Source organism: Haemorhous mexicanus, chromosome 12, assembly GCF_027477595.1.
Source record: "Haemorhous mexicanus isolate bHaeMex1 chromosome 12, bHaeMex1.pri, whole genome shotgun sequence".
NCBI classification, from domain to species: domain Eukaryota; kingdom Metazoa; phylum Chordata; class Aves; order Passeriformes; family Fringillidae; genus Haemorhous; species Haemorhous mexicanus.
The window spans coordinates 14,273,000-14,297,457 of NC_082352.1; the positions used below are offsets into that span (position 1 = coordinate 14,273,000).

The following is a 24,458-nucleotide window of genomic DNA, read 5'->3' on the forward strand; positions in this document are numbered from 1 at the left end:
GCAGCTCCCAAAGCCTTTTCTGTGTTCGTGAGAAAAGCACAAGGCAAAAGATCCCTCTCTCAGCTATTAAAGTATCATTTCAGAGACAAATGGCAACTCTTTGAATAAATGTCTTTACAGCTTAAGTACCCACAGCAAAGACCATCTACAGAAAGGAAAAAAAGTACATGATCGGAGAATTCTTATCAAAACTTTAAAAAACTTGAAATCCATTTTACAGGAGTGAAAAACAATATATTTTGCAATTTTTATATAACATCACTGAACAAACACAATACACAACATTGCACAAACAGACAAATAAATGGAAACAATCTAAAGTTTTGGGAAAGTACTAACCAGTTACTGACAGCAGCTGTGAAACCCTCACCTCCATTTCCTCCCGATGAGACCTGTCTCTATCCTCGAATTCACGAGTTCTTCGTCGAGCCTCTTCAAAGGCTTGTTGTGCCAATGCATCCTCCTGCTACCAAAGCAGATGACACAGAGTGACACAAAAGGTGACCCTCATTTCCACTAAATCACATTTCTTTTGAATATTAACTACCCCTTGGCAGCAAAGTCCAGTATGTCCTGCAGAACCTGCTAGAACACAGGCGGGTTCCAGCAAATGTCAATACAGGTTAATGAAATATTACTCACCTTTACTACAGCAGTAGAAATAACCAAAGCTGGAATGCAGCTACCACTGAAATACATTTTCAAATGAGAGCTCCTGTTCCAAAGTAGTTTAAATGCTGCTGGGTTTATTTTAAGGCTAGATATTCTCAGAAGTTTTGGGTAAAAGGCAATACATTTTATTCTCCTTATAAAAGCCATTTTGAAGACAGTATTCACAGGTATAGCTAGATAGAGTCCACTACACAAACAGTGGTAAGTTAATTCTCTTGCATTTAAAAAAAGTATTACCAAAGTTACAAACAAAATAAATTCTTCATTTTACCAAAAGCTGCTGTGGGTGCATCAATATGAACATTATTAATACTTGTGTATCATTTATATTATTTAAATTTAGATGCACAGGAAAGTGCAAAGCAGAAATTATTCCTCCACCAATTTGCACACATTCTCATACAATGGAGAAGAAACCTGCAGGTCTTCAATAGCCCTTTTGCTTATTTCCAATTATGGCTGATGCACAGGAACAGATTTAATAAACTAACACTCCAAAAAAAAAAAAAATCCTTCAGACTGTATTTTCTATTAGAAAATGTTTTAAAGAAAGTGTTAGCAATATGTGGAGTCATTATTAATTGGGTTGGAAGTTATTTTTCTTAAACAGATCTTTTAACACATTTACTGTTCCCTATCAGAATGGAAGAGTCCCATCTGAAGAGGCCCCACAAACCAGGAAGGGATAAACTGTATTGGCTCTCCCTCCTTCTAGCTCTTCAACTGTAATTACTGCTAACTCTGCTGACAATTCCCACATACATGCAAATGCTATTTTAAAGTTGATCATTTTTTAAAAAAGCTGACCTTGACTGTTAGAGGACATAAACATGCAGAGAGCAAAACTAAGTTTTAATATACCTGGGGACTAAGTGCATAAATTTTTCAATTTAAGATAAAGCATCCCCAGCCTGAGAAAATGTTAAATTGCCTTTTTTGCCGTGGGCACAATCGTGGCCCTGGAGCTGCTCTGTGCAGTGCTGTGCAGGGGCTCCCTCGTGGCCCAAGGCAGGGAAATACAAACAGCTGCCAGGCCCAGGCTCTGCCTCGCGCCACCGCGTTTCGGGAGGCGAGGGCAATGTTCAAAGCTGCCAACAAGATCATACTTTAACACCATGTACCTTTTTAAGATTAGAATTTCACCCTTTACAGCCCTTTTAGTGCTCATACAAGGCATAGAAACCAGGGTCAGAGACTGGAAAGTAAGTTTGTTCTTAATAATGCAGAAGGTTAGAGAGAACAGATAAGCTTGTGTCCCACATGACTCCAGAAAAGCTGCCTTAATTTTCGTTTACAAAAGAGATGTATGTCTTTATTATCTTCTATTTTAAATCAGACTTAAATAGAAGAAGATTTTTTTACTGAAGGTTTTTGCATTTTACTGTCATTTAGAGTGGTCATGAAATAAAAGGCTGACATACAGCCTTGGATGGAATATTTTAAAGAAATGGTCATAACCAAAAGAAACTATATTAGAAATTCATGGGGAAAAAAATCAGTATGTTGACATCAAGAGTGAAGATGTGTTGACAGCTGAAACACTGGTTTGCTCATGTCTGAGAAAAGGATAAAAGCATCAGAATTTATTTACTAAAACGTGGAATTCTGCTCTACTCTTGGTGATACATTATAACAAATCAACCAACAACCTAACTTTATACAACAGGAATTTAACAAAGATTTTTTTTTTAATGTCACTCAATTCTAGTAATAATAGCCTAGCAAATTCAGCTCTATGAGACCAAAAAACTAATACATCTTAGTTTTATTCTATAAAAATGTTGCTGGTATAGATTTACAAAGAAAAGTAAGAATAAGAAAAACATGAGGAACAGAATGAGCAATCAACATGACAACAGAACAAAACCAAACCTCCCAGTCCAGAAAATAAAATTTTAAAAAATATTAAAAGAAAAAAGAAGCTTACACACACCTACACTTATACACAAATCCTCACAGCAGCCCAGCAGAAAATGACTTGGAGAGATAGCAAGATGCTCTACTACAGAAGGGGTGCAAAAGTACTGAAGACAGAAACAGTCTCCTCAAGTCACTCAAATATCAAATCCAGGGAAATTTCAGCCCCAAAGAGGGAAGATATTCAAGCATGTATGTACAGCTTTGTGTGTGTTGGTCCATCAAAGTCTGAGCAAGCAGCAGAATCAGAGCTTTCAGCAAGACCACTTAGTAGCAAGACATGGATAGGCTGTTGATTAAGTGAAAACACAATAGCTTAACAGGTAAAATTAAAATATTTCAATGTTAACTCATGTGGATTCTCTTTCTAAAGTATTTGTTGACCTGGTGAAGGGTAGTATGTTTTCTGAAGCACGACAGCAAAGAAAAATTTTATTTGATCCCAGCATTAGTATGAAGTGGTAAGAGACAGGAAAATGCAAGAGCACTACATTTGCTTAAGACAAGCTTCCAAAAAAATGAGGAGGGTGTGAAGAGCAGCTGGACCTCTTACAAAGGACAGTGGGGACACAGGCAATACCACATGAGGCACTTAAGCCCCTTCTGACATCAGTGTTATTTTGGGATCAAAGTCAGCAGTTCAGTCAACTGCATTAGCAATATTACAACAGTTTTAAACAAGGAAGCAGCAACAGATACAGGAAAAAGGAAACTGAAGAATGTAAAAGATTGCCCAAATGTTTACAATACTAACACATATAAGAGTGCAGCTTCTCCTATGTCTGTACACTCTTTATGACACTGGGCACCTTTAGGTACTACTACTGTAGCAAATAGAATGACCATTGACAACCTCAGAATCACCAAGAATCATAAACTAAAAACAAGTTACACACCTGTAACTGAGTGCAAACATCTCTGTAAATCCACAGAGTGCAACACCTCCAGCTCAGCACCCTTTACTCACAACTCAGGAAAGCACTGACACCTGAGAGCATGCACACATCCCCTCACACACACAAAGAGTAAATCACAACCTCAGTGCACAGACACTTTCTGAAGACAGCACAAGGGAATTGTTAAGTGTTGTTAAGACAGCATATACACACTGGGAAACTAAAATAATCCAAGCACTTGCAAAAACATTTATTGGGAAATTAAGAAGAGAAAAATTAAACCCACCAGTCACCTGACCCCACTCATTTTTGGAAGGGTGCTCACTTTCTTCAGCCACCCTCCAGTTTTGGAAAGGGTGACACTGTCTCCTCCTGAGTGCATGTTCCCATCAGCCTGCTCTCTGCTCAGAAGTCCTGTGACTTAGCATTATGTATCAAACTTAGTAACTGCAGATCAAGAACCTTGTGATCTATGTTACATTCCTCAGGGCTGTGTACTGGCTGTGTAAGGCATTACAGCCTGAAGGTCCCCTAATCCATGGAGTCCACAGCAGTGATTCTGCTGCAGCTGGAACTGAGCTTGCCCAAGTCACTGACACAGTTTGAAAGAGGTGAATGCACAGCAAGAGTGGATTTAGAGTAAAAGCTTTGGTCTGTGGCTTTTCTCATGGATTCACAAAGCGTGGCAGGACTATTCTCTCTTTCTAGGCTTCATGGAGGAAGTGTTCAGGGCTGGGACTTTGTGTCAAAGTGCTTCTATTTAATCCCAAACATACTCACTTTAACATCACCTCATTAATATGCAAATTAGTTTCTTAAGTTAGGGAGAGGCAAGGCACAATAGAGGAGTGTTCTCTGTATTTTGGAGGAATCAAAGTTTTAAAATACTTTATTACTCTGTAGCATAGTAACAGTGCAAAATCACTCCAAGGTGTAAATTACAAACTATTCCTGCCCCTAACATTTTGACCTAATGTAGCTAAAGTAATATTTAGCTACAGCCACATGTTTCTGAACTTCCATACTGCAAGTTTTCTTTGGAGTTTGTACTCAGAGTGAAGGCAAAAACTGTGTTTCCCTCCAGAAGAACAAACAGATATGTGAGTAGCCAAGGGCAGACTGCCTTACCTGCGCTCTCTCTTCATCAAATTCCAGGCAGCCCATACCATCCAGCCTCTGGAGATCTATCCAGCCTTTCCAGATTACACAGACACCATTGAGAATCATAGGTGCCTTCAAGTACACCTGCAACAAAAGCAAAACACATGCTATGAATTTGCAAGCTCTTACACATGTGCCTGCACAATGAAAATACTGAGCCAGGAAGCTTCTATATGTATTCTTAGAAGAACATCCAAACCAGCTGGTAACATGAGACTCCATTTAACAGCTTCTACTGCTTCCTTTCCAAGAACTCATTTTAATCAAGTGAGTGCTTTAACTTTTGCCTACTGTACTGGATGGAATAAATTTAAGCTGTGTTCCCATTTTATAAACTGGCGCGCACCAGGATTTAGTTAGAATTCTTATGCTTGCAGTTAAACCAGGAGTTTTTCTTGCCAGCTTACCTTGGTGTCACAAAGGAAGTGGCATGCTGCCAGTCAGGGAGGATCCTACAGCACATCTAAATAGTTAAATGAGCACTCTCCTTCCTACACCCAAGAAACACCGTATTTTATCCCAATAAATGAGTGATTTCGACAAAGACCAAGCACTGGTTTCAGTCCTCCTCAAATTTACAAACTACTCAGAGTTCAGTAAAATACATGACATATACATCGTGCTAAAAATAAGGAAGTCTTCCTGTGTCATTCTAGCATGTGTGAAAGGCTTTTCAAAAGAAGCAACACCAGCTGATGAGAACCCAAGTACAGCACCAACGTGCACCGAGCCTTGTGCTGCAGCATGGAATAATGTGTGATCTTAAGGCCCTACATCCAGATAACAGTGCACAAAGTGATGTCACAAGGGAACTTAGAAAGAAGCAAATAAAAAACTGAGTTTGACATGTCATACTTCATAATATCCCTCTTAAACAAAACGGAGTCATAGTAAAATTACTTGAATTGTACAGAAAAGGAAAAAAAGTTAGAAAATCAATCTTGAACAGTTATTTCAGCCTACTTGGCAAGTCAGAACCTCTCACGGGACAGGAGTTTGTCCATGCTGAATCACCAGAGATGCAAACACCTGCACCCACTTCAGATTTTGTCCACTGAATATGAATTTGGTAATTGACAAGACTGCTTAGACATTCCAAATCCATCTGAGTTTTTTTCAGCCTTCAGGAGCAGCTGGGGCTCAGCTAGGTAGGGGAACTTTCAGATGGTGCCTCTCTAACAGTTCTAAATTAATCCTCTGGCAAATCCTCATCAAAGCCTAATTGATGTTTAGCACTATAATGCATTTCAAAGCGCCCCCACTGTGCTGGCTTGCTCAGTTCCACACTTACCAGCTAAGGTCACTCAAGTGAAAAAAGAGAGGGCTCCAGGAGGCACAGAGGAAGGGAAGACCCCCTCATGCAAAGGCTGTGCTGGCAGAATTAAGCACTGAACAACAGGAAAGGCAACCCATGAGTGGAAAACAGGGAGCAAATAACATGAATCAAACTGACAAACAAGTAATGTTATTTGCCAAAGAAAACAAACATTTGATCTCCAAGCCTGATTTTAACAACTTATCACACATTGGTATAAAGTGACACAGCTTTAGACATTTTAATTAGTACAACATGCAGCAGCTCAATAATGAAGCAATAAATGTTATTTGTTTGAGCATCTCTTCTTCCCACCAGTACTTCTACTGCAGGCTCTCTGCTAAGAGCACAGCCTGGCTTTCTGTGCCTGCACTCACAGCTCATCTGAGAGTCACCACAGCCCAGCCTTGTGTGGGGACAGGACACCGTGGGGACAGGACACCGGCCAACAGCCTCTGCGAGCAGAGGTGTCAGAACCACCATGAGTAAGATGTGAACTACCAGGAAACCACCTCCCACAGCCCTCATTTCAAGATTAAACATTTCAAACATATAAAGTACACTGCAGCCCTTCAGCACAATCTTCACCCATTCATCTCACAAGAAACAAATGAAGGCTGTAGCATCCATTTAATAGATGCATTTAATTAGTTGAGAAGTGAAAGACAGTTAAAAGAGGCTATTAGAACTGTCATTCTCTTCCAAGGCAAATGAAGAATAATTCAAGAGGGGAAATAAAAGGGCAGTATAAGCTAACCATGGGTCTGTAAAGACAAAAAAGCCTGTACTCTAATGCTGGTTATGTTTTGCAGGAGCAAACAACACTTTGCTGACTTTCACTTAGGGTTTACCTCTCACTCAAGCCCCCCTATCCTTCTGGCCACAACAGGAGCCTAGGACATCAAAAATTAGACAGGCCTTCCCACAGATGTCAAAACCCAGCTTTCCAAGCTGTCCAGGAATACTTTTTGGTGGAATATTGTGGTGCCACTAACCCGTTTCAGTGGCCACTCAACTGCCTTGGTCACTGCAGCTGCCAGTGCTTCACACACAAACTTCCTGCCTCAGTGCAACAGCAGGTAGCTCAGACACAGCTGCTGAGAGCTCAGTGATGCCTCATGCATCATCTGGAAGCCCAAGCAGTGCTACAAATTCTAAGAAAGTCTTCAGAAGTCAAAGGGGAAGCAAGTTGACAGAGCTGATGTGATGCCTGATCCCTCCAATCTGCCCTGAGCACGCTGGCCAGCAGCTGAGCTGCTGACACAGCAGCCTGGGAACCTCTGGCACGCAGCCTGACCTTTCCAGATGAAGCAGTCTGCCCTTGCTCCTGAATCAGAGCCCTGGAAGACTTACACCACCAGATTCAGGAGGTCTTCAAAACTCTGATAAACAAACATTTTTCACTACTGAAAGCATGAATTCGTTCTCAAGATATTCTGAGTTTTGAAATTACCACACAATCACTCAAACGTAGTAATCATTCATCTTGAAACCCCACAGGCTTATGCAGGAACTTTTCTCTCATTAAAACACAATAATGCCTACTGGTACGTTTTAATTTATTTTAGAGAAAGGAATTTAAACTCCTTTTCCCCCATCTCCTCTTTCAGGAAAATGGAAACCACCTAAGACTATAGCCAAAAACGTTTAACCACATATTTCCTTCTTTTCAGATAAAGCCATGCTGGTTCCCTTTCAGCTTCTGAACTTAACAGAACTATTAATAAATTACTGCTCTGTCTGTGAACACATCTATTACGGTACCTCAAAATCCAGCAGAGTCGTCTTCTAAAAAATTTCTGAATTGTCTGCTCTGAAAATTGCCTCAAGAGGGTGATGGTAGAAGACCAAGGGCAAAAGTTGCATTATTTCTAAAAAGACACAAAATTTCCCCCCCCCCTTCCTAATATTATAGAATTAGATAAAAACATGTCTTTGTTAGAACATTAGAACAACTCTTTCAAAGTTTTATGCTAACCCCAGATTGCCTGCATTTAAATAATTTTATAAATCCTCCCCACACCTATGGGTACTTTTTGTAACAATGCCTGGCAGTCAGTGCTGTAAAAATTCAAGAGACAGGTGAAAAGCACTACAGAACAGAAAGAAGGAGGAGAGGCTGCAAGTCAGGCAATTACCAAATTCATATTTAATGCTACATAAAGAAACATCAGTATGGGGACATAAAAGAGGAAAAGCTAAATTATGCAGTGGCCTCTTTTCAGAATACAGTCCATCCTATAAACCAAAGGAAGTATGGTTATTCTGCCACTGACAGTGAACAGTTGCGTAAATAAGTTAAGAATCTTTGTACACATGTTGAAGGATGAAAGTTCTCTCTCATTTTGCACCCTCATTTTGCACACACTAGCACAGCCAAAGCTTTGTTAGACTTGGAGACCTAAGCAAACTGTCACATACTGAAAAACACCACTTTTACTTGTTTATAGCAGCTGAATTTCTGTTCAGGTGGCTATTACAGAACTAATTTCATCTCAAATGACATCTTCTATTTCAAACTCCTTCTACAAATCCAACTAGCATTAGAATCTTTAAATGAGAAACACAGACATGTTACTTTTACATTGGAAACAGGCTTTTAGTATTAGAACAAATATTCTGCTTGCTGGCTGAACAAGCAGCAAGAGCAAACACTCTTATCTCCGGGCAGATTATCTGGACAGAGGACAAACAGCACCGTAAACACACGGACAAACTTGAGAAGGAGCTGCATGAATAGGCTTAGCTGGGCTCTAAGTTGTTGAGCTGTGTTTGTGCTTCCCTCGGCCTCCCGCTGGCTTGTTCTCAAAGACCTCCGTGCCACACCTTCACCATTTAGTGTATCTCACCTTCCCTTTTGTATTCTTTTAACTAATCTGTTCTTTCTTTTCATCTGCATTTAAATGAACAACCCTCTCCCCCAAGCCCAATTAACTGGGAGTTCTCTGTTGTTAAGAACACGCAGGAACATGGCTCCTGTAACACCATTCATTCATATTTTAAAATCCAAACTAATTACTTTTTAAAAAGCTACTGTATTTTAGGACAAGACAAAAAACCTCGGTTTCACATCCTATTTTAGTCATCTAGTAAACCTTTATCTCATACCAGCAGGGTATTTAACTGATCTGCTGGAGGAATGCTATCTGTGTGCTCCATCCACACATCCTGCAGTTACAGAAAATGCTCCTTCTCCTACAGCAACCAAGCCATTTCCTCCCCCAGCGATTGCACACAGTTCTCACCACCCACCAACTAATGAATCAGCAGGCTCTCAACAGCCAGCGCCACCGAGATCAACTTCACCCCCCAGGAAACACCAGTCCCCAGTGAAGTGATGCAGTCCCCTCCCTTCTGTTTTCATTTTCCCAGCACACTATAGCTAAATGCATTCTTTCAGAAGAGGCTCAGCTCTGACTCACCCTGTGCCTCATCACGCACACATCTGCCCATTCATAACGGGCTGCCCCCCTCGGCTGAGCCATGCCCATCCATCCATCCATCCCACTTCTGATCCCACCTTCCCCTGAATCATACCCCACTTTTAAACACTGAAACAGCATTTCCCTGGCAATTTCATATGTGAAACACTGACCACTAAGAAAGAAACAGCCCTGAACACTTCAAGAAAGAAGAGTGTTAAATGGGGTAAGGCTAACCTTCATCGTTTCAGCTTCTCTTGACATTATCTGTATACACTAGCAAGGAAAAGGAAACAACCTGTACAAAATGTTCAAATGAGAAATTATGTATTCAACTGTTTCCTTTAACAGCAACAGTATATGATAATTTATACAGTTTCATCATTAAAATGCTGGGATCTTGCCACAGAGATGTGGCACGACTGCTGCGAAAGGTAAAGTTGCATCAGTCCCATCCCTGTGTTCCCCCCAAAATACAAAGACTCACTTTCATATCACAGAGAAGGGTCTCTAGCCTGGGTTTCAAAGAGGGGGCAAAGCATTAGAGAGAGGAAGGAATCCGTGATATGCAAAAACAAAAAGAGAAAAAAGCATAAAAAGCTTTTCTGAAACTTTGCAACAGGACCTATACACTAAAATCCTCAACTATTTGGGGAACAAAATAGAACAGTAATTTCTCTAGTATAACACCAACTGAAGTCACAGCAAAAGCTGATAACCTCATGCAAGGCTTCACACTACTCTTTCAGATATTGATCACTGGTTTATAAGAAACTACTGACAAGCAACCAAACTCATGAACAGAGTTTACAGCATTTATCTGACTTCCAAACTTTGACTCCCATACGCTCGCCTTGCAACATAATTTAAACTGGAATGAAACAAATATAAACAGCTGAAAAAAAGCCCATTTAGAAAGTGACTATGAGCAAAAAAAAAAAAAAAAGACTTTTTAGTGCTTTAAATTTGTTTTAATCTTTCTGTCTCATCCCTTAAAACATATTATTCTTTCTTCAAACACACAAAGAAAACATCTTCTATTATAAAAGCTACATCTTGGAATTCCTTCCATTATATGAGAATGAGGTTTTTTTAAAATTCAAACCTTACACTCTTCTGCAAAAAGGTATGGAAATTGATACTTTCTGACCAAACAAGAGCCTTTCCTAAACACTTGTGCACGTATGACCCAATTGTGGCTTTCAACATGAATACAGCTTCAAGTTCCTCAAGGGTGGCACCCAAGGCACAGCTGTACCACACCACCACCACCAGGCCCTTGCTGTTTTCTAAGCAGCTGCCAAGGTGGGACTCCTGGGACAGCACTGGCCAGGGAAGGAGCCCTGCCCAGGGACACCTCCTTGGGCCCAGCACCACCCTTTCTCTGCTTAGGACCTGTTCCTCCAGCTCTGCTTCCTTGTGACCACACACACACGTTCCACTTGCAGCTGAGGAAAGAATGCACTCCAATTCAGAACTAGAAAAACACCTCAGAACATAAAATATTTTCAGCTTCATAGCAAAACCTGATGGTCAGATATTACTTTGTTCAATTTCCAAATATGCTTATGAAAGTCACCAGGTTTTACTACAAATATCAGTAAACACTGAGATGCAACACAGTCCATTTTTACAATTCTACATAGCAGAAATACTCATGTACACACTCATTTCAAAAATTTCTTTGTAAGTGATATCAGAACTGTGACAAAGCCTCTCTCAACATGCTTTGTGCACTACTGAAATACTACAGTGGGGGGGTTTGGTTTCTAAAATGTCAAAAAAAGGAACAGCTGAAGAATTTTCCTAACCTTACTGGAGAGTCAGAATTTACAAGTCCCTTGTAGAAAACTTGGTATTTTTATGGTTTTTTGGTTGGTTGCATTTGTTAGGTTTTTTTTCTGCATAGTTAGCTCAACTATGTAATCATGACTCCTTTTTGAAAGCAGATCAATGTTTCATTAAATTATGCAGGTTGCTATTTCACTTAACTAAAAACCAAGTCTATAACTAAGAACAGATATGAAGCAGTAAGGATGTCAGAACAAATGTGATTAAAATCCGTGGAGCATTTTATTCCTGGATTAAGATCACTGGTCAGTATGTATGCTTAGAAGCGCAGATAAAAAAAATACTAAAATGCTACTGCACAGAAATTATACTCATCATCTAATAATCAAGTCTCCAGATACAGTTCATCATTCCAAATACTGCAATTTCTCAACTAAGCAGAAAACATAAACCAGACTTGACCAAAACCACCAAAAAAGCCCCAATACAAAGCAAAAACTAGATGGCTTCTAGTTTTCACATTGTCACTACAGAAGGGACTCCCAAAGAGAAATGCATGTCATGCTCAGGCTCTATCCATTTGCCTTCAAAACACAAAATCAACCACAGAGCTGGAACTGAAAATCAACAAAAATGCAAGGAGCATAATAAGAAAAATCTGAAAGGCAAATATATGCTGGGGTTTTCCCCTGTGAAATTTTAAAGGATCTTTTATCAGCCTATCTTTACACTAGATTCTGCATGAGAGAGATGGCTGGATTTTAAACCTACACTCCCTTTTAATGGAGAGGGCATGCATTTAAAGATCCATTTTTTCTTGCAACAATTAAAAAGAATAAAGCTTTTGCAGCAAAATATTGTCAGGAGATTGCTGCTGGTTTTGCTGCTCCAAGTACACTTGCATGCTTCTGCTCACAAACCCAGTAACTAACAGACACACAGTTTTCTGCCACGTTGACAGAATATTTTCCAGACAAATTTCAAAATTGGTTGTGAAATTTGTTCTTTTCAAGCTTTCAGAAAATCATAGAGCAAAAAATCAGTTACTAGCAACTGCAACAGAGGATTAGAAAGAGAGGTTTATCTAAAACACATCACCTGCCCACCACGCTGCCTGGGTGCAAATAAACAGCCTGGTAATCCTCCACTTTCAGACTGAAAATTCAAAACATACAATGCAAATATAGTCAACTATACAAAAGAGAAGTTACCCGATTTTGACAATATGAGCAAGCAGGTAATAAAAACATTCAGGAACTGACCCTGACCCAAGCAAGAGAGGGGCAAGAAAAGCTGTTTCCTCTACCCTTTAGCTTGCATTGCCTTCTTGAGCACTCCAACAGCCTCACCCTTCCCCTTAAGCAGGATTCAAGTTTGGAAAAAAATGTTCAAACATTTGCTCAACAAGTAGTGCTGCATCAAGGCTTAAAATAATGTTAGTAGCTTTTTGTCTTTTGTATACTATAACAAATATTCAGCTTTCATCATTCAATAAAATTTCACAGTGTCATAATTATTCTGTAGAAAACTATCAGCTTCTGCAGAGAACATCCTTAGCAATGACTGGAAATTGTCCTTAACAGAGTAACATCAAACTTGCAATTATGCAAGCTAATGAGCTCATTTCATTACTTGTGCTTTGGACAATAAAGCTTGAAGAACCATTTCAGTAGCTTTCAGAAAATGACAGTTTCTTGAAGCAAATGTTTCATCATCTTATTGAATTTTTCTTATTTTTAATATGAATTATTAAGTGATTTTCAGAAAGAAGCAGACATTCTCAACAATGACTCTCTTACTTTTCTCATTCATTTAGAAGAAGAGGAAAGAAGCATAATATTAGCAACTTTCCTTAGTAAGTGGAGACTGATATGCAAACAAGAGAATTCAACAATCCAAATGTCTGGACTTCTTCCAGCAACTATGCTGCAGAGATCTCAAGCACTGCTTTCATCCACACACCACTCATCTGTCCTTATATATAGCTGCTTCCCAAATGCAAAATTTAGCTTACTAACTCCAATTTTGTTCCTCTTCTGGGAAACTTTAGGATGATGACATGGGTATATTTGAAATCTTGTCTGTACAACTCAAAAGAGTGCATTTAAGCCACTGGAAAGAGTTCAAGGTAGTATGACTGAATAACTGCTTTTAGAATACATACTAAAGGCTAAGCAGAAGCAGGTTTACTGACAGCAGCCCTTAAGTACTTCCACAGCCGTGCTGCAAGCACTGCTCCCAAGCACTGTTTCAAAATGGCATCGTCACTGCCAGCGCCTGTCACAGGGACGAGCCTGTGGGCAGTCCCAAAAGGATTTTGGAGGACTGGGGGGTGAAAGGATTCCAGGGGAAAGGCTGTGGGTCCTTGACACATGAGAGGTGCCTGGGGTGACTCACACTCCAGTGGAGGAGGGCACTGAGGATAAATCACTCTGCAGGAACAACTGTCCAAACCCAGCCAGGGGCTGCCTGCCAGGACAACGTGTCCAGTCTACGTCCTCTAAAGATCTCTCTCCCCCAAATCCAAGTTCTAACTGTTCATAGTGTATAAACTGTATGCACACAGAGGCATGTCCTAACTGTGAGGTAAAGTGAACAAGCACAGGTGCACTATGACTGTGGCTTCAGACAAAGTTTGGATTAAACAGCTCTCCTCCATGCAACAGCAGCTCATAATGAAGAACACTTTCAAGTATATAGACAAAAAAAGAGAAAAAGTTTCACTCTCATCTAAAGCAAAAATGGGTTAAGGAGCATAAATAAAGGATGTTGCTGGGAAAAAAAATACTAGAAAGAAAAAGAAACAGAAGTCTATGTCAGCTAAAGGACTTTTAGGCACAAGCATAATAACAAATTTTAGAATCACAAGCATGTATAGAAAACCAGTATTTCACTCAAACCATATAGATGATCCTGGATGAAAACTGATCAAGGGGATCATCAAGAAAAGTGGACTCTTCTCATTCACAAAGCTTTTACAGGACTCCCACCAAGCAACTCCAAGGGGAGTTAAAAAAAAACCAAAAAAAAAAAAAAAAAAAAAATCAAGCTTTTTAGCCAGGCTGGGTACAAACTGGATACACCACCAAACCCATTTGTCTGCTATGAGAACAACCACACACTGACCTCCTTGTTTAAAGCTCACAGAAAAGCCTGAGAAAGATCAAAAGCAAGAACACTGATGTGGGTTTCATCAGGACAACACCACTTCCCTTGGCTGGAGCAGGCAAAAGTACCTCGGAGGCTCTGAGCACACAGAGAGCCCTGCAGCTGATGTCCCTTCCCTGACCACCTGCTGCTCCTCACAGAAGAACCTCTCCCAGCTACCACAAGGTTTTGGGGTCATCACACACCCAAAAAGGTACGAGTAGGAGGCTAACAATTGTTTAAGGCTGCTCAGGAAAAGTGGAAAGCTGGTTCTATTGGCTGCCATTTGAATAGGTGTTGTACTCTAATAAAAACTATTTCTCATTACACTTCTGTTCCTGCTGTAACACCTGCAGCATAATAAAGATTTTTTTTTAATATTCATCCAAACAGTTAACACGAACTCAGAGCAAAATAATATCTAGTTCTGACAAAAAGCTGTGCAAGTAGAAAATCAGCATCTTTAGGAAGAAAACTGAAAATCTTTAGTTATGGCTAGAACAAAGTTAATGGTTAATGAGTAGAAATGCTAGCCACATCACATGTGGCACAGCAGGCACTCTGAATCAATTTAAATCATGTCTGATGTCTTTCCTCCAAAGCTGCAGAGTTCATGGTGTATTAGAGCGAAATAAACCCGTGTGGAAGACTCTGGTTTACGAGCAGCTGCCACCAAAAAACAGACAGGAAGTAAAGCTGCACTAGAATGAGATGGAGAATTTTATTATAAACGGGAGGGGAAGTAAAACAACTTCAGACTTCATCAGTGACTGGTATTTAAACAGTGAAAAAGAATATCTGAGAACTAATGTTCTTTCAAGTAAGAAAGAGTGGAGCTATAGAAATATCTTGAGTAAGAAATGAAAACAGGGGACATTATCTTGCTCTAAGAAGTATACAAAATGAATCATGCAAAGAAAGTTGACCAGACAGTTCTTAACGAAACAAAGGGACTTTGAAAAATATTAGTTTTCAACAAGTGCTGTAGTCCATACACAGCTCAGCCTTAAGTTCGTATATCATCAGTACAAAACTAAAATAAAAATTACAGAATTTCACTCATCACAATAAAACTAGCCTAAGTCATTAATGATACCAGAAAACCAAGGTGAAAATAAAGCTCTCCATTTAATTGCAAGGTTTAATTAACTAATATTTCAGGCAATACATTAGACTACTACATTGCCTATCTTTCAATTTCTTAACATCTATTCATTTATTCTTTACCAAAAAACAAATAAAAACACTCTGGACATTAGCTAATAACACAGATGACTAGAAAGCCTTGGTATGGTTCAACTCCCCAGAAACAGGACACGCTGCGTCTGACACACCCCACACACACCCACAATCCCAATGAAATACAATGTTCCATCATTTTTACGATCTAGGGACCTATTTTTAGTGCTGCTTTTTCTTCTGCTATGACAAACCTGAAAAATTGCTCAAATACACAATTAAATTTGCTGCAGGTCAAAGGCAGCACAGAATGTTAAAGCTATCTCAAAAAAAAATGTTAAACTTGAGTTTAAAATGAGCAGAAACATTAGGCGTACACTGAGCCATCCAATTTTTGGATTAATGAAGACAGGGTATCCACCAGAGGCCTACCCACCCATTGTGAACATCAGATGCATCAAATTAAAAGGCAAATTAAGCATATAAAAAAATCCCCTCAGTTAAGAAATACCAGATTGAAAAACCTCAAGCCTATGAAGTATGTATTTGCCGGATCCCAACTTTCACAAGAGTGTTGCTCTTTCTAAAATTCAATCACTTAAGCAGCAATTCTAGCAGATGCTGCACTGGTAGCTTTGTCAATCTGTATACAAAACTGCTTTAGCACAATTGTGACATACTTCAAACCTGGATAAACTATTTTGGGCCTAAACTATTGTTTAGCCAAACACCGAAGCAGAATTCCAGAATAAAAATATTCTAATGTTGGTAAGTTTATCTACATTCTAGATCTCAAACTAATGCTTAAGATAATTATTAACTGACAGCTTCCCCCTTAGCCTTTTTTTATTCATATAATTAAAAACATGCCTTACTGGCATAAATCCAGTGATGAACAAACACACATTATGCACTGCCTCAAGAATCAAAGCTCATAAAACAATGTTGCACAGAGCTACAAAAATCACATGGTTTTAAGAGACTGCTGAAGCCTGTGAAAGAAATTCTTAATTAAGCCAAATGACAAAAATCTAGAGAGAACAATCTCAGACAATTCATATGAAAGGCCTGAACTGTTTCCGTTGATAACATAAAACACTCTCCCACTGCTCATTCCTCTGCTCCAATCATGGGAGTGGCTGACTTTCAGAGCAGTTTAATTCTGTGCAGAGCACAGTGATTTACACAAGTAAGGGCTGATTACAATAGTGAATTTGTGATTTGTTCATAGCAGAGCATAGCATTATTCCCATTTATCTGTCTGTCCACCTCTAGCCTCATTCAGAGGAATTCTTTTAAATATTTCAGTGAGGCAGTCTAGAATTTACTGTAAACACACATAAAAGAAGGAGTGGCATTCATTAATGAGGCTCATGTTCTATTTTAATATCCAGCATACCTTCCATGCTCTTACATGATTAAGACAACACAAGAAAATGGATGAAGTAGTTCAGTACTTTAAGAATTCATTCAGAGAAAACAAAGTTAAAAAAAAATCATAGGAGTAAATAAAATTAGTTTTGAACTGGCAAGAAGAGAGACTTCAGTCTTCTTACACATTACAAGAAAAATTCCTCATTCAATTGTGAGCCAGAATCAATATTTTTCAGTAAGAGCCAGATTCAATTCAGTTTCCTTAGCAAAGCAGTCAGTACCCAGACAGCCAACTTCACTTCTCCCCCAATTTGTCAAACTTCTGCAAGCCTCACAGGACTAAATGGAAAACAATTTTTTCCAAAAAAACTCATTAACTTGAATTCCACATACCATAACTGCCCTCAGGAATTTTTTTTTCTTCCAATCAAGTTTTCCCACTATAGGAAATATTTATCTTCCACCTAGCAGCATTTAAAAGACCCAATATGCCATTAAACCTGAATATGCTTCAAGTATTTCCTCCAGCCTGGTAGGTTCGGTAGCATTAGCTGTTTCTTGTTACAAGGGTAGGTAAAAAAATTAGGCAAATGGAAGGATTTTGTAGTCCATTAAAAGTTTTTAAAAATAAAAAAAAAATACACAAAAATTAGCCTGAAATAGAGAAACTATGAGGGCTTAAGTGCTGGTATATACCCACTGAAGAAAGTTCTGAAGAAAGTCTCCTATGGAATTCAGTGATCTTTGGATCAGTCCCAAAGCACCCACAGGAGCACAGATAAGAGACAGCATCTGTATTTTAAAGGTATGTTTTTCCTGTAAAACCAAACCAGCTGTAGGTGATTTCAGTAACTTTATTCTGATGAGACTAAGCAAGGTTTCTGACTTTAAATCTAATACAGCCTCACAGTAATCATCACTGCCACTAGGGAATTTGAGCTTTCAATATCAGCCTATGGGACAACCACCTCAGAAAAAAGAGATTCAGAAATCAATTCTGAAAGTGGTGATGCTGCTTCTGTATAGCTGATGGTGAAACTGAGAAAAAGATTCATTCCACTTAAAGCACACTGACTGCTTGCTGTACCAATGGGCAGCCAAAGACACAGTGAAATAACCTGCTGAAAGTGCAAATTTTCATTAGTCTACCACAATCCATTGGCCAAAGTCTAATTTCTTTAGAAGAATCTACACAACACCAAATTTAAACTGTTCCCCAAAATTTTATCATTGCATGACAGTAGAAATATTTCTCTTTCTCAAAATAATGCAAAGCCACCAATACTGCCCACGCTTCCCAATTCTTCCATTTTCCTAAACATCAACATGCTTTAAAACAAAGCAATATTTTATCTTACCATCTTTCACTTGTACTCACATCACTACCTACCTGCACGGAGGTGTGAAATATTAGAAATCTCACATCATACTTGCAGTCTATACCAGTAAGACCATAAACAGAACAAAAAAAAAAATTTCTTTCAGTTTCAACAATTTCCTCCTTACCTTGCCTCCTTCTCTTTCAAAGTCAACATATTCCCGGGTCGGTGTCTGTCGCTGCTCCCCCTGCCAGCTGGCCGGAAAAAACTGGAGAGACAGATTGGTTCCTGTGGCCACAAAAGCCTTTTAGAAAAATCAATACAAACAGGATCAGGGAGCAAGACATTACATAAATTATGCAGGCAGTCATTTATTTTTACATCAGTTTATGTCTTAAGCCAGGCAGCATAGAGAATACTTAAAGTCAAAAACATGCACTCATCATTTTTCTTAAGTATTAAGTTACAAACATCTGATTCCATTTTGACAACATTTGCCATTGGCTGCTTCGGATATAAAATACAACATGGAATCAATACTTCTTTCAAATCAGTTTTGCTGACATTAGAATCTGTCCTTTCAGTTCTGTCTGGATACCCTGCACCAACTTAGTACCTGCAAGGTTAAAAACAGCCCATGCTTTCCAAGAGGCTGCCTTCTCTAAAAGAAGCACTGCTGAAGGAAAATCAACTCCTTAGACCCATTACTAAAGACAACTTTTTTTGAAAGAAAAGGATTTGTTTCCTTTCACAATCTAATTATACCTAGATAGACACTTAACTGAAGGATAAATATTCCTCTTTTATCATCTACTGGCATGCAGCATCAATACACAGTTCAATCAAGCTGCACAGGACAAAGTCCTCGTGCCACATTAAGACACCAGTGATACCCAGATCAGCAGATGCTGTGTCAGTGAGAAAAGGCAACTGTAGGAATTCCTCTCAGCTTCAGCCCTTTGTAAAATCATTAAAGGGACTGGCTTAAACCCATTAGGAAAAGCACACATTGCTTTCAAGCAACCAATTTTCTACAATTTCAAATGAAAATGGGATTTAGTTTTCTTTATAAACTCCCTGTATTTGTTAATAAATCTTAACTCCAAGCAATGATGAGTACAGCAATTCCTAGACATGAAATAAAAAATTATTTTTGCAAGCAGAAGTCAGATTCACAGTATTTATACTTTTCTCTGGTACAGGTGAGCATGCTGTCCTGTAAGCATGTGCATACTCACACAGGCTCACAGCATATCACTCCTATCAAAATCCCAGGGTTAAACACAATTTGTTGCAACCAAACAACAGTATTTATTACCATGATCACTTCGATTTAAATGGTCATTAATCTAGAATATAGCTTTTCTTAAAAGCTATACAACTACTACTTTAACAGCTGGAATTTCCTGACAGGCAGATTTCTTTCAAGCAACCCAGAATTCAGCCACTTCAGGGCATAACTGTACTGCTACCTGTGACACTACAGTTACATGTTATTTAAGATAGGACTGCAACACTGTCACAGGGTTAATACCTCCCATTTTGAAAGTAGAAGTGCTTTGTCTTGGCTCTTCCCCCTCCACCAAGAGAGACTAATGCTCTGCAATCAGTTTTGGTTCCAGGCTATTCTTAAAAACAGATTTTAAAATTTTTGTTGTTGTTTTTGTTTGCTTGTTTTGTCTCCTGTAAGAACATTCTCAATGTCATTAAAATTAACAAATCAGTCCTAGTAATGGCAGAAGAATACCATATTGGTGCATTAATACTTGTTTGCAAAGACAAACATTTCAATCCACGCAACAGAAGTTTCGTCAAGGATACACTTGCACAAATAGGAGGCATCAAATCTGTCAGAGCTGCAGATCACCACTATCAGGCTCACTACCTCCTATTATCCCTTTGCTTTAGCAAGGGATGCTATTTAGCATCAACAAAAGAAAATACACCTATCTCCAAATATTTGTGACCCTGAGTCTTCACCACTTAGTCTGCTCAAGAACCGTTTTCCTACCTCTGAGCATCTTGAGTAAATATGTGTTTTATACTCCTTAATTTATACATTTAAAATATCAAGGAGAGATGTTTGAGAGTAAACCAGCTGACCACTGAAGCTTTACAGACCAGTCCAGTTCTGGATACTGGGTCAAAAGAACTGTACTTGCTTTCTGGTAAACCCAGCAAGACAGTGAAGTGCCCATGCCTTCCTGCTTCCACCCCCAATGTGTGCTAGAGGGCCATGAAAACAGGGGGAAAATATCAGAGAAAAGAAGAAGATAAAAGTACACAAATTCCACATCCTCATACAGTCAGGCAGGCACCATTTAAACCATGAAAAGCTGTGTAGATATTTGTTCTCTGGATTTTTGAAGCCTATTCCCTCCCTTTGAAGAGACAAAACCATCCAGTTAAAGTACCCATATGCTTCTCAAATCAAATCATAGGTCAATACTAAAAAACTAAAGAACAGTACTGCTAATAACCACATATGACTACGTGGAAGCCATTAATTTCCACCAAATAAGAAATGAATTAAACAAAAAATAACAATAATGATTAAAAAAATCACACCACGAGTGTGATTTTTTATACTTCAAAGTAAGAAAACTTCAGTTTTGTCTGCAGAGCCTTTTAAAGCTCAGTCTGAAAAGCTATCAGACATTTATGTCACAATTTTGTGAAAAGCTTATCAGGTAGTACAAGGGCAACCTGACCCACACACAGACAACGTAAATACAAGTACCTTCCAAAGCAAACCAAACACATGAGGTTATTTAAGTTATCAAAGCATTGCCAGTAAACATGAAATCTTATTTAATACACTTCACATTTACTTCTCAGTAATATTGCTAATTATTTCCTTTATTCAATCAAGAGCTATTTGACACACGTAGCCAACAACTTACTGCCGGTTCTACATTAAATCCCTGAGCTGTTCTCTGGGGTTTTTTTCTGCTTCAAAATATGTAAGGTCATTTGCAAAGGCTCCCTTTGGAGATAAAAGAATAAATCCTTGATGTCTGGAAAAACATTCAAGACCAAAAAAAAGAAGTAAAATTACTAGCTCTTTTTAACATCAGTCATTACATACACTACATTTCTAAATAAACCTGACTACTCATGCCCTGTTCACAAAACAAAACCAGATGTTTCAGATGAAGAAATATAGAGCCCGTTTTATAATTAAGTAGAGTGAAAATATGTAGAACATGCATCACTGCTTGCTTCCAAGGGATGAAGTTCTGGCAAAAAAAGGCAGCAGCGGGCACATAAATACAAAGGTGGAACTACAGCGATTTCCCATTTATATAAATAACTGCAAGGCTGCATTAGAAAGCTAGTTATAACTACATGGCCTTTTTTTTCTTTAGGCAGGGATTCAGGTATAATATCCACTTTCACCTGTACAGGAACTTCCAATGCTAGCAAACTATGTCTTCCTTACCTACCCATTGTTTCCCTGGTGTTCTCTTAAAGGAAGCAAACACGGACAAAGAAAAATGAATACAAAAAAAATAGTAAAATTAAGAACCTGTCTGCAGGAGGCCTCTTGTAAAATAACATTACAGGTTCTAAAACAAGAGATAACAAGCAGGGATAAGATTCAGCTAAAATAAAGTTATTCAGTAAAAGGTAACCATGTTCTTGAGTGTGTATCCTTTTACTGACAAAAGCAAATGAACGAGACCAGCTATAGTAACTGGTATTCAAGTATTTTTGGATGTGCATAAGAGTAATTGCATTATACATAAGAATAATTTCATTGTGAACTGACATAGCAGTATGTATACCATGTGAAATTAAAGAATGTTCATAAAACCAAACTTGGTGGAAGTGGGGTTTATTTTCTATTTTACCTTGTCTTTCACTTTATATTGTAAATGAAAGAGGTTACTTCTGCATTTCAATAGTAGAGTTACAAACTTAACAATACTATGGAATACTAATTCTATAGAAGCAACCTGGAGCAGAAATCAAAGCAGGAAATAGTCAGTTCTTGATTACTCTGAGCCATACTTCACCTCACTTCTTATTTCAGAGGGCGACAGTAGTCTGTAACTAACCTTAATGAATGAGAAAAATGGAGCTGAAGTTGAAAGTTTCAAAGCCTAATTTTAAAAGCGTTTGATTTAGTTCACAAATACATCAAACAGCTCACTCAGGACTTTAAGCAAGCGCATTCTGAACAATGTTACTCATTTCTCAAAGCTACTGCTTCCGGAAAGAAAAAAAAAAAAAAAAAAAGGAGAAAAGAAAAAAAGCAAAAAAGCTGAACACTGAAATAAGCAGCTCGTAGCTGCAGCACGTGCCCAGGGAAGGAGCACAGCCCGTTCTCACTGCCGGGCATTCTCCTTCCTTCCCTGTCACGCCGGCGCTCCGGACAACCACTGTCCCCGCTCGGGAGAGAGCCGACATCTCCGACTGAAAAAGCGCTATTCCCAAGGCGGACAGAAACGCCGCCTGTCCACCAAAACCTCCTTTCCCTCGGCGTCGAAAGGCAGCCGATGTCATTCCCCTCCTTAAGGAAAACTCTCCTTCACGGCGCGGTCCCCACCGGCCCCAGGCACCGGCCCGGCCCCGAGCCTTCGGGCTTGGGCACCGCGCAGCGCTCGCTGCCCCGGCGGCTTCCCCCAAACTTTTATTTCACGAGCCCAGCGCGGCCCGATGCCGGCGGGCACTGAGGGGAGCGAGGCGCCACTTACGATCTCGGAGCGGCCGTCGCGGCAGGCGTTCTGGAAGCGGGCCTGCCTCTCCTCGTGCGGCCGGTCCCTGAAGCCGGTGTATTTAATCTGCGGGGAACAGGGCGCGCAATCAGGAGGGGCCAATCCCGGCGATAAGGGGGCAGCGGAGTGCACTGACTGCGCCTCTCCGCGCCGCCGGCTCGGCTCCCGCCGCAGCTGAGAGAAGGTGCGGGGCTGCCCCGGCCCCTCCGCGGCCCGCGGAAACTTTCCCCACGGCGGGCGGAGGGAGGGAGAGAAGGGGGAGCCCCGCCGCCACCGCCGCCTTACCTCGCACTCGCGGCTCAGCTTCCTGAAGAACTCCTCGTTCTCGAACTTGCTCCGCTGGTCGGGGACAACCCGCGGCATGGTGGTGGGGCCGCCGCCGCCGGCTGCCCTCCTTCCTTCCCTCCCTCCCTCCCGCCCGCCCCGCGCTGTCCCAGCCCCAGCGCTCGCCTCGCCCTTTGTTAGCCCCCGCCGGCGGCGCCCCCCCTTCCCTCCTCCCGTCCCTCCTCCTCCCGCGGCGCACGCAGAGCAGCCGCAGCCTGAGCTCGATGCTGCCGCTGCCGCCGCCGCCCGCTCCCGCCCCTCAGCCCGCTCCCTCCCCTCCGACTTCCTCCCGGCTCGTAAACTCGGCCCGAACAGCCGCGCCATTCACAACTCCGCCGCCGCCTCCGCGCATGCGCCGCACGAGGCGGGAAGCGGGCGAGGGGTGACTCAGAGCCCCCTCCGCGTCCCTCGGCCGGGCACTGTCTCGCCCGCAGCGGGGCCGCTGTGCTCGCTCCCCCGTCACCGCTCCCCCCGTCACCGCGGCTCGGTGCTTTCCGCCTCCCCGCTGCGAGGGGAGCAGCCCCAGCACTGCGGCGGACAGGGATCGGCCGCCCCCCGCGCTCCGCTGGCGATGGGGAGCGCCCCCCTCACGGCAGGGACCCCGCACCTGCTCCGCCGGCCCGCTCGGGTGGGGAGCAGGCGGTGGCCGCGCCGCCTCCCCCGCCTCGAGGGTGGCGGTGAGGATGGGGCAGGTCGGAAGGGACGGCGCTGGTCTCACACCTCCTCGTCTGGCTCCGTCCCCGAGGCCAGCGTGAAGGCTGGAGGAGCCCAAGGGTGGTCGCGGAGCCCGCCGCTGACAGGAGCCAGCCCGCTGTCCGGCTGCCGCCCCACACGCCGTGCATCCATCGGTCAGTCCCCCCGCCCGCCCAGCTGCACTGCCCGGGGCGGGGGCCCGTTCCCGAGGGGAGCAGGAGCGCCCATCACCACCTCAGGAAGTGGCTCGGTGTCTTTGAAGTCGTGGTGTCAGTCTAGAGTAAAACATAAACCCAGCACTTTGCTGCAGCAGTGCTTGAAAAGTTCACTTTCATGCTAGAAACTCAGCAGCCTGAACTCTTGACTCTTCATGAGCACGCGTTTTACAGGAGCTAATTCAATCCAAGAGCATTGCAGGACATATATCACCTGCCCCTAAATCAGTTTTTTCATATATACTACTTTATACCTCGATTCTTCGTTGCTGTCTACAACTTCCTCATGAAGGGAAGTGGAGGGGCAGGCAC

General features: G+C 41.1%; 1 protein-coding gene across 2 annotated transcripts in view; it reads right to left on the reverse strand.

The window, feature by feature from the left end:
* The window catches only part of CBFB (core-binding factor subunit beta), a 37,942-nt gene extending 14,596 nt beyond the window's left edge, over nucleotides 1–23,346 (reverse strand). Inside the window, exons 1-5 of one of the 2 annotated variants that reach the window (XM_059857183.1) lie at nucleotides 23,200–23,346; nucleotides 22,894–22,980; nucleotides 18,381–18,497; nucleotides 4,614–4,730; nucleotides 371–466 (exon numbers count right to left, since the gene is read on the reverse strand). In XM_059857183.1, coding sequence (XP_059713166.1) covers nucleotides 371–466; nucleotides 4,614–4,730; nucleotides 18,381–18,497; nucleotides 22,894–22,980; nucleotides 23,200–23,277 — 495 coding nt within the window. In that variant the 5' untranslated portion in view covers nucleotides 23,278–23,346. Of the gene's footprint in view, nucleotides 1–339; nucleotides 467–4,613; nucleotides 4,731–18,380; nucleotides 18,498–22,893; nucleotides 22,981–23,199 lie in introns of both variants that reach the window. The other variant, XM_059857182.1, reaches the window with a different exon arrangement.
* Nucleotides 23,347–24,458: the final 1,112 nt, after the last annotated feature.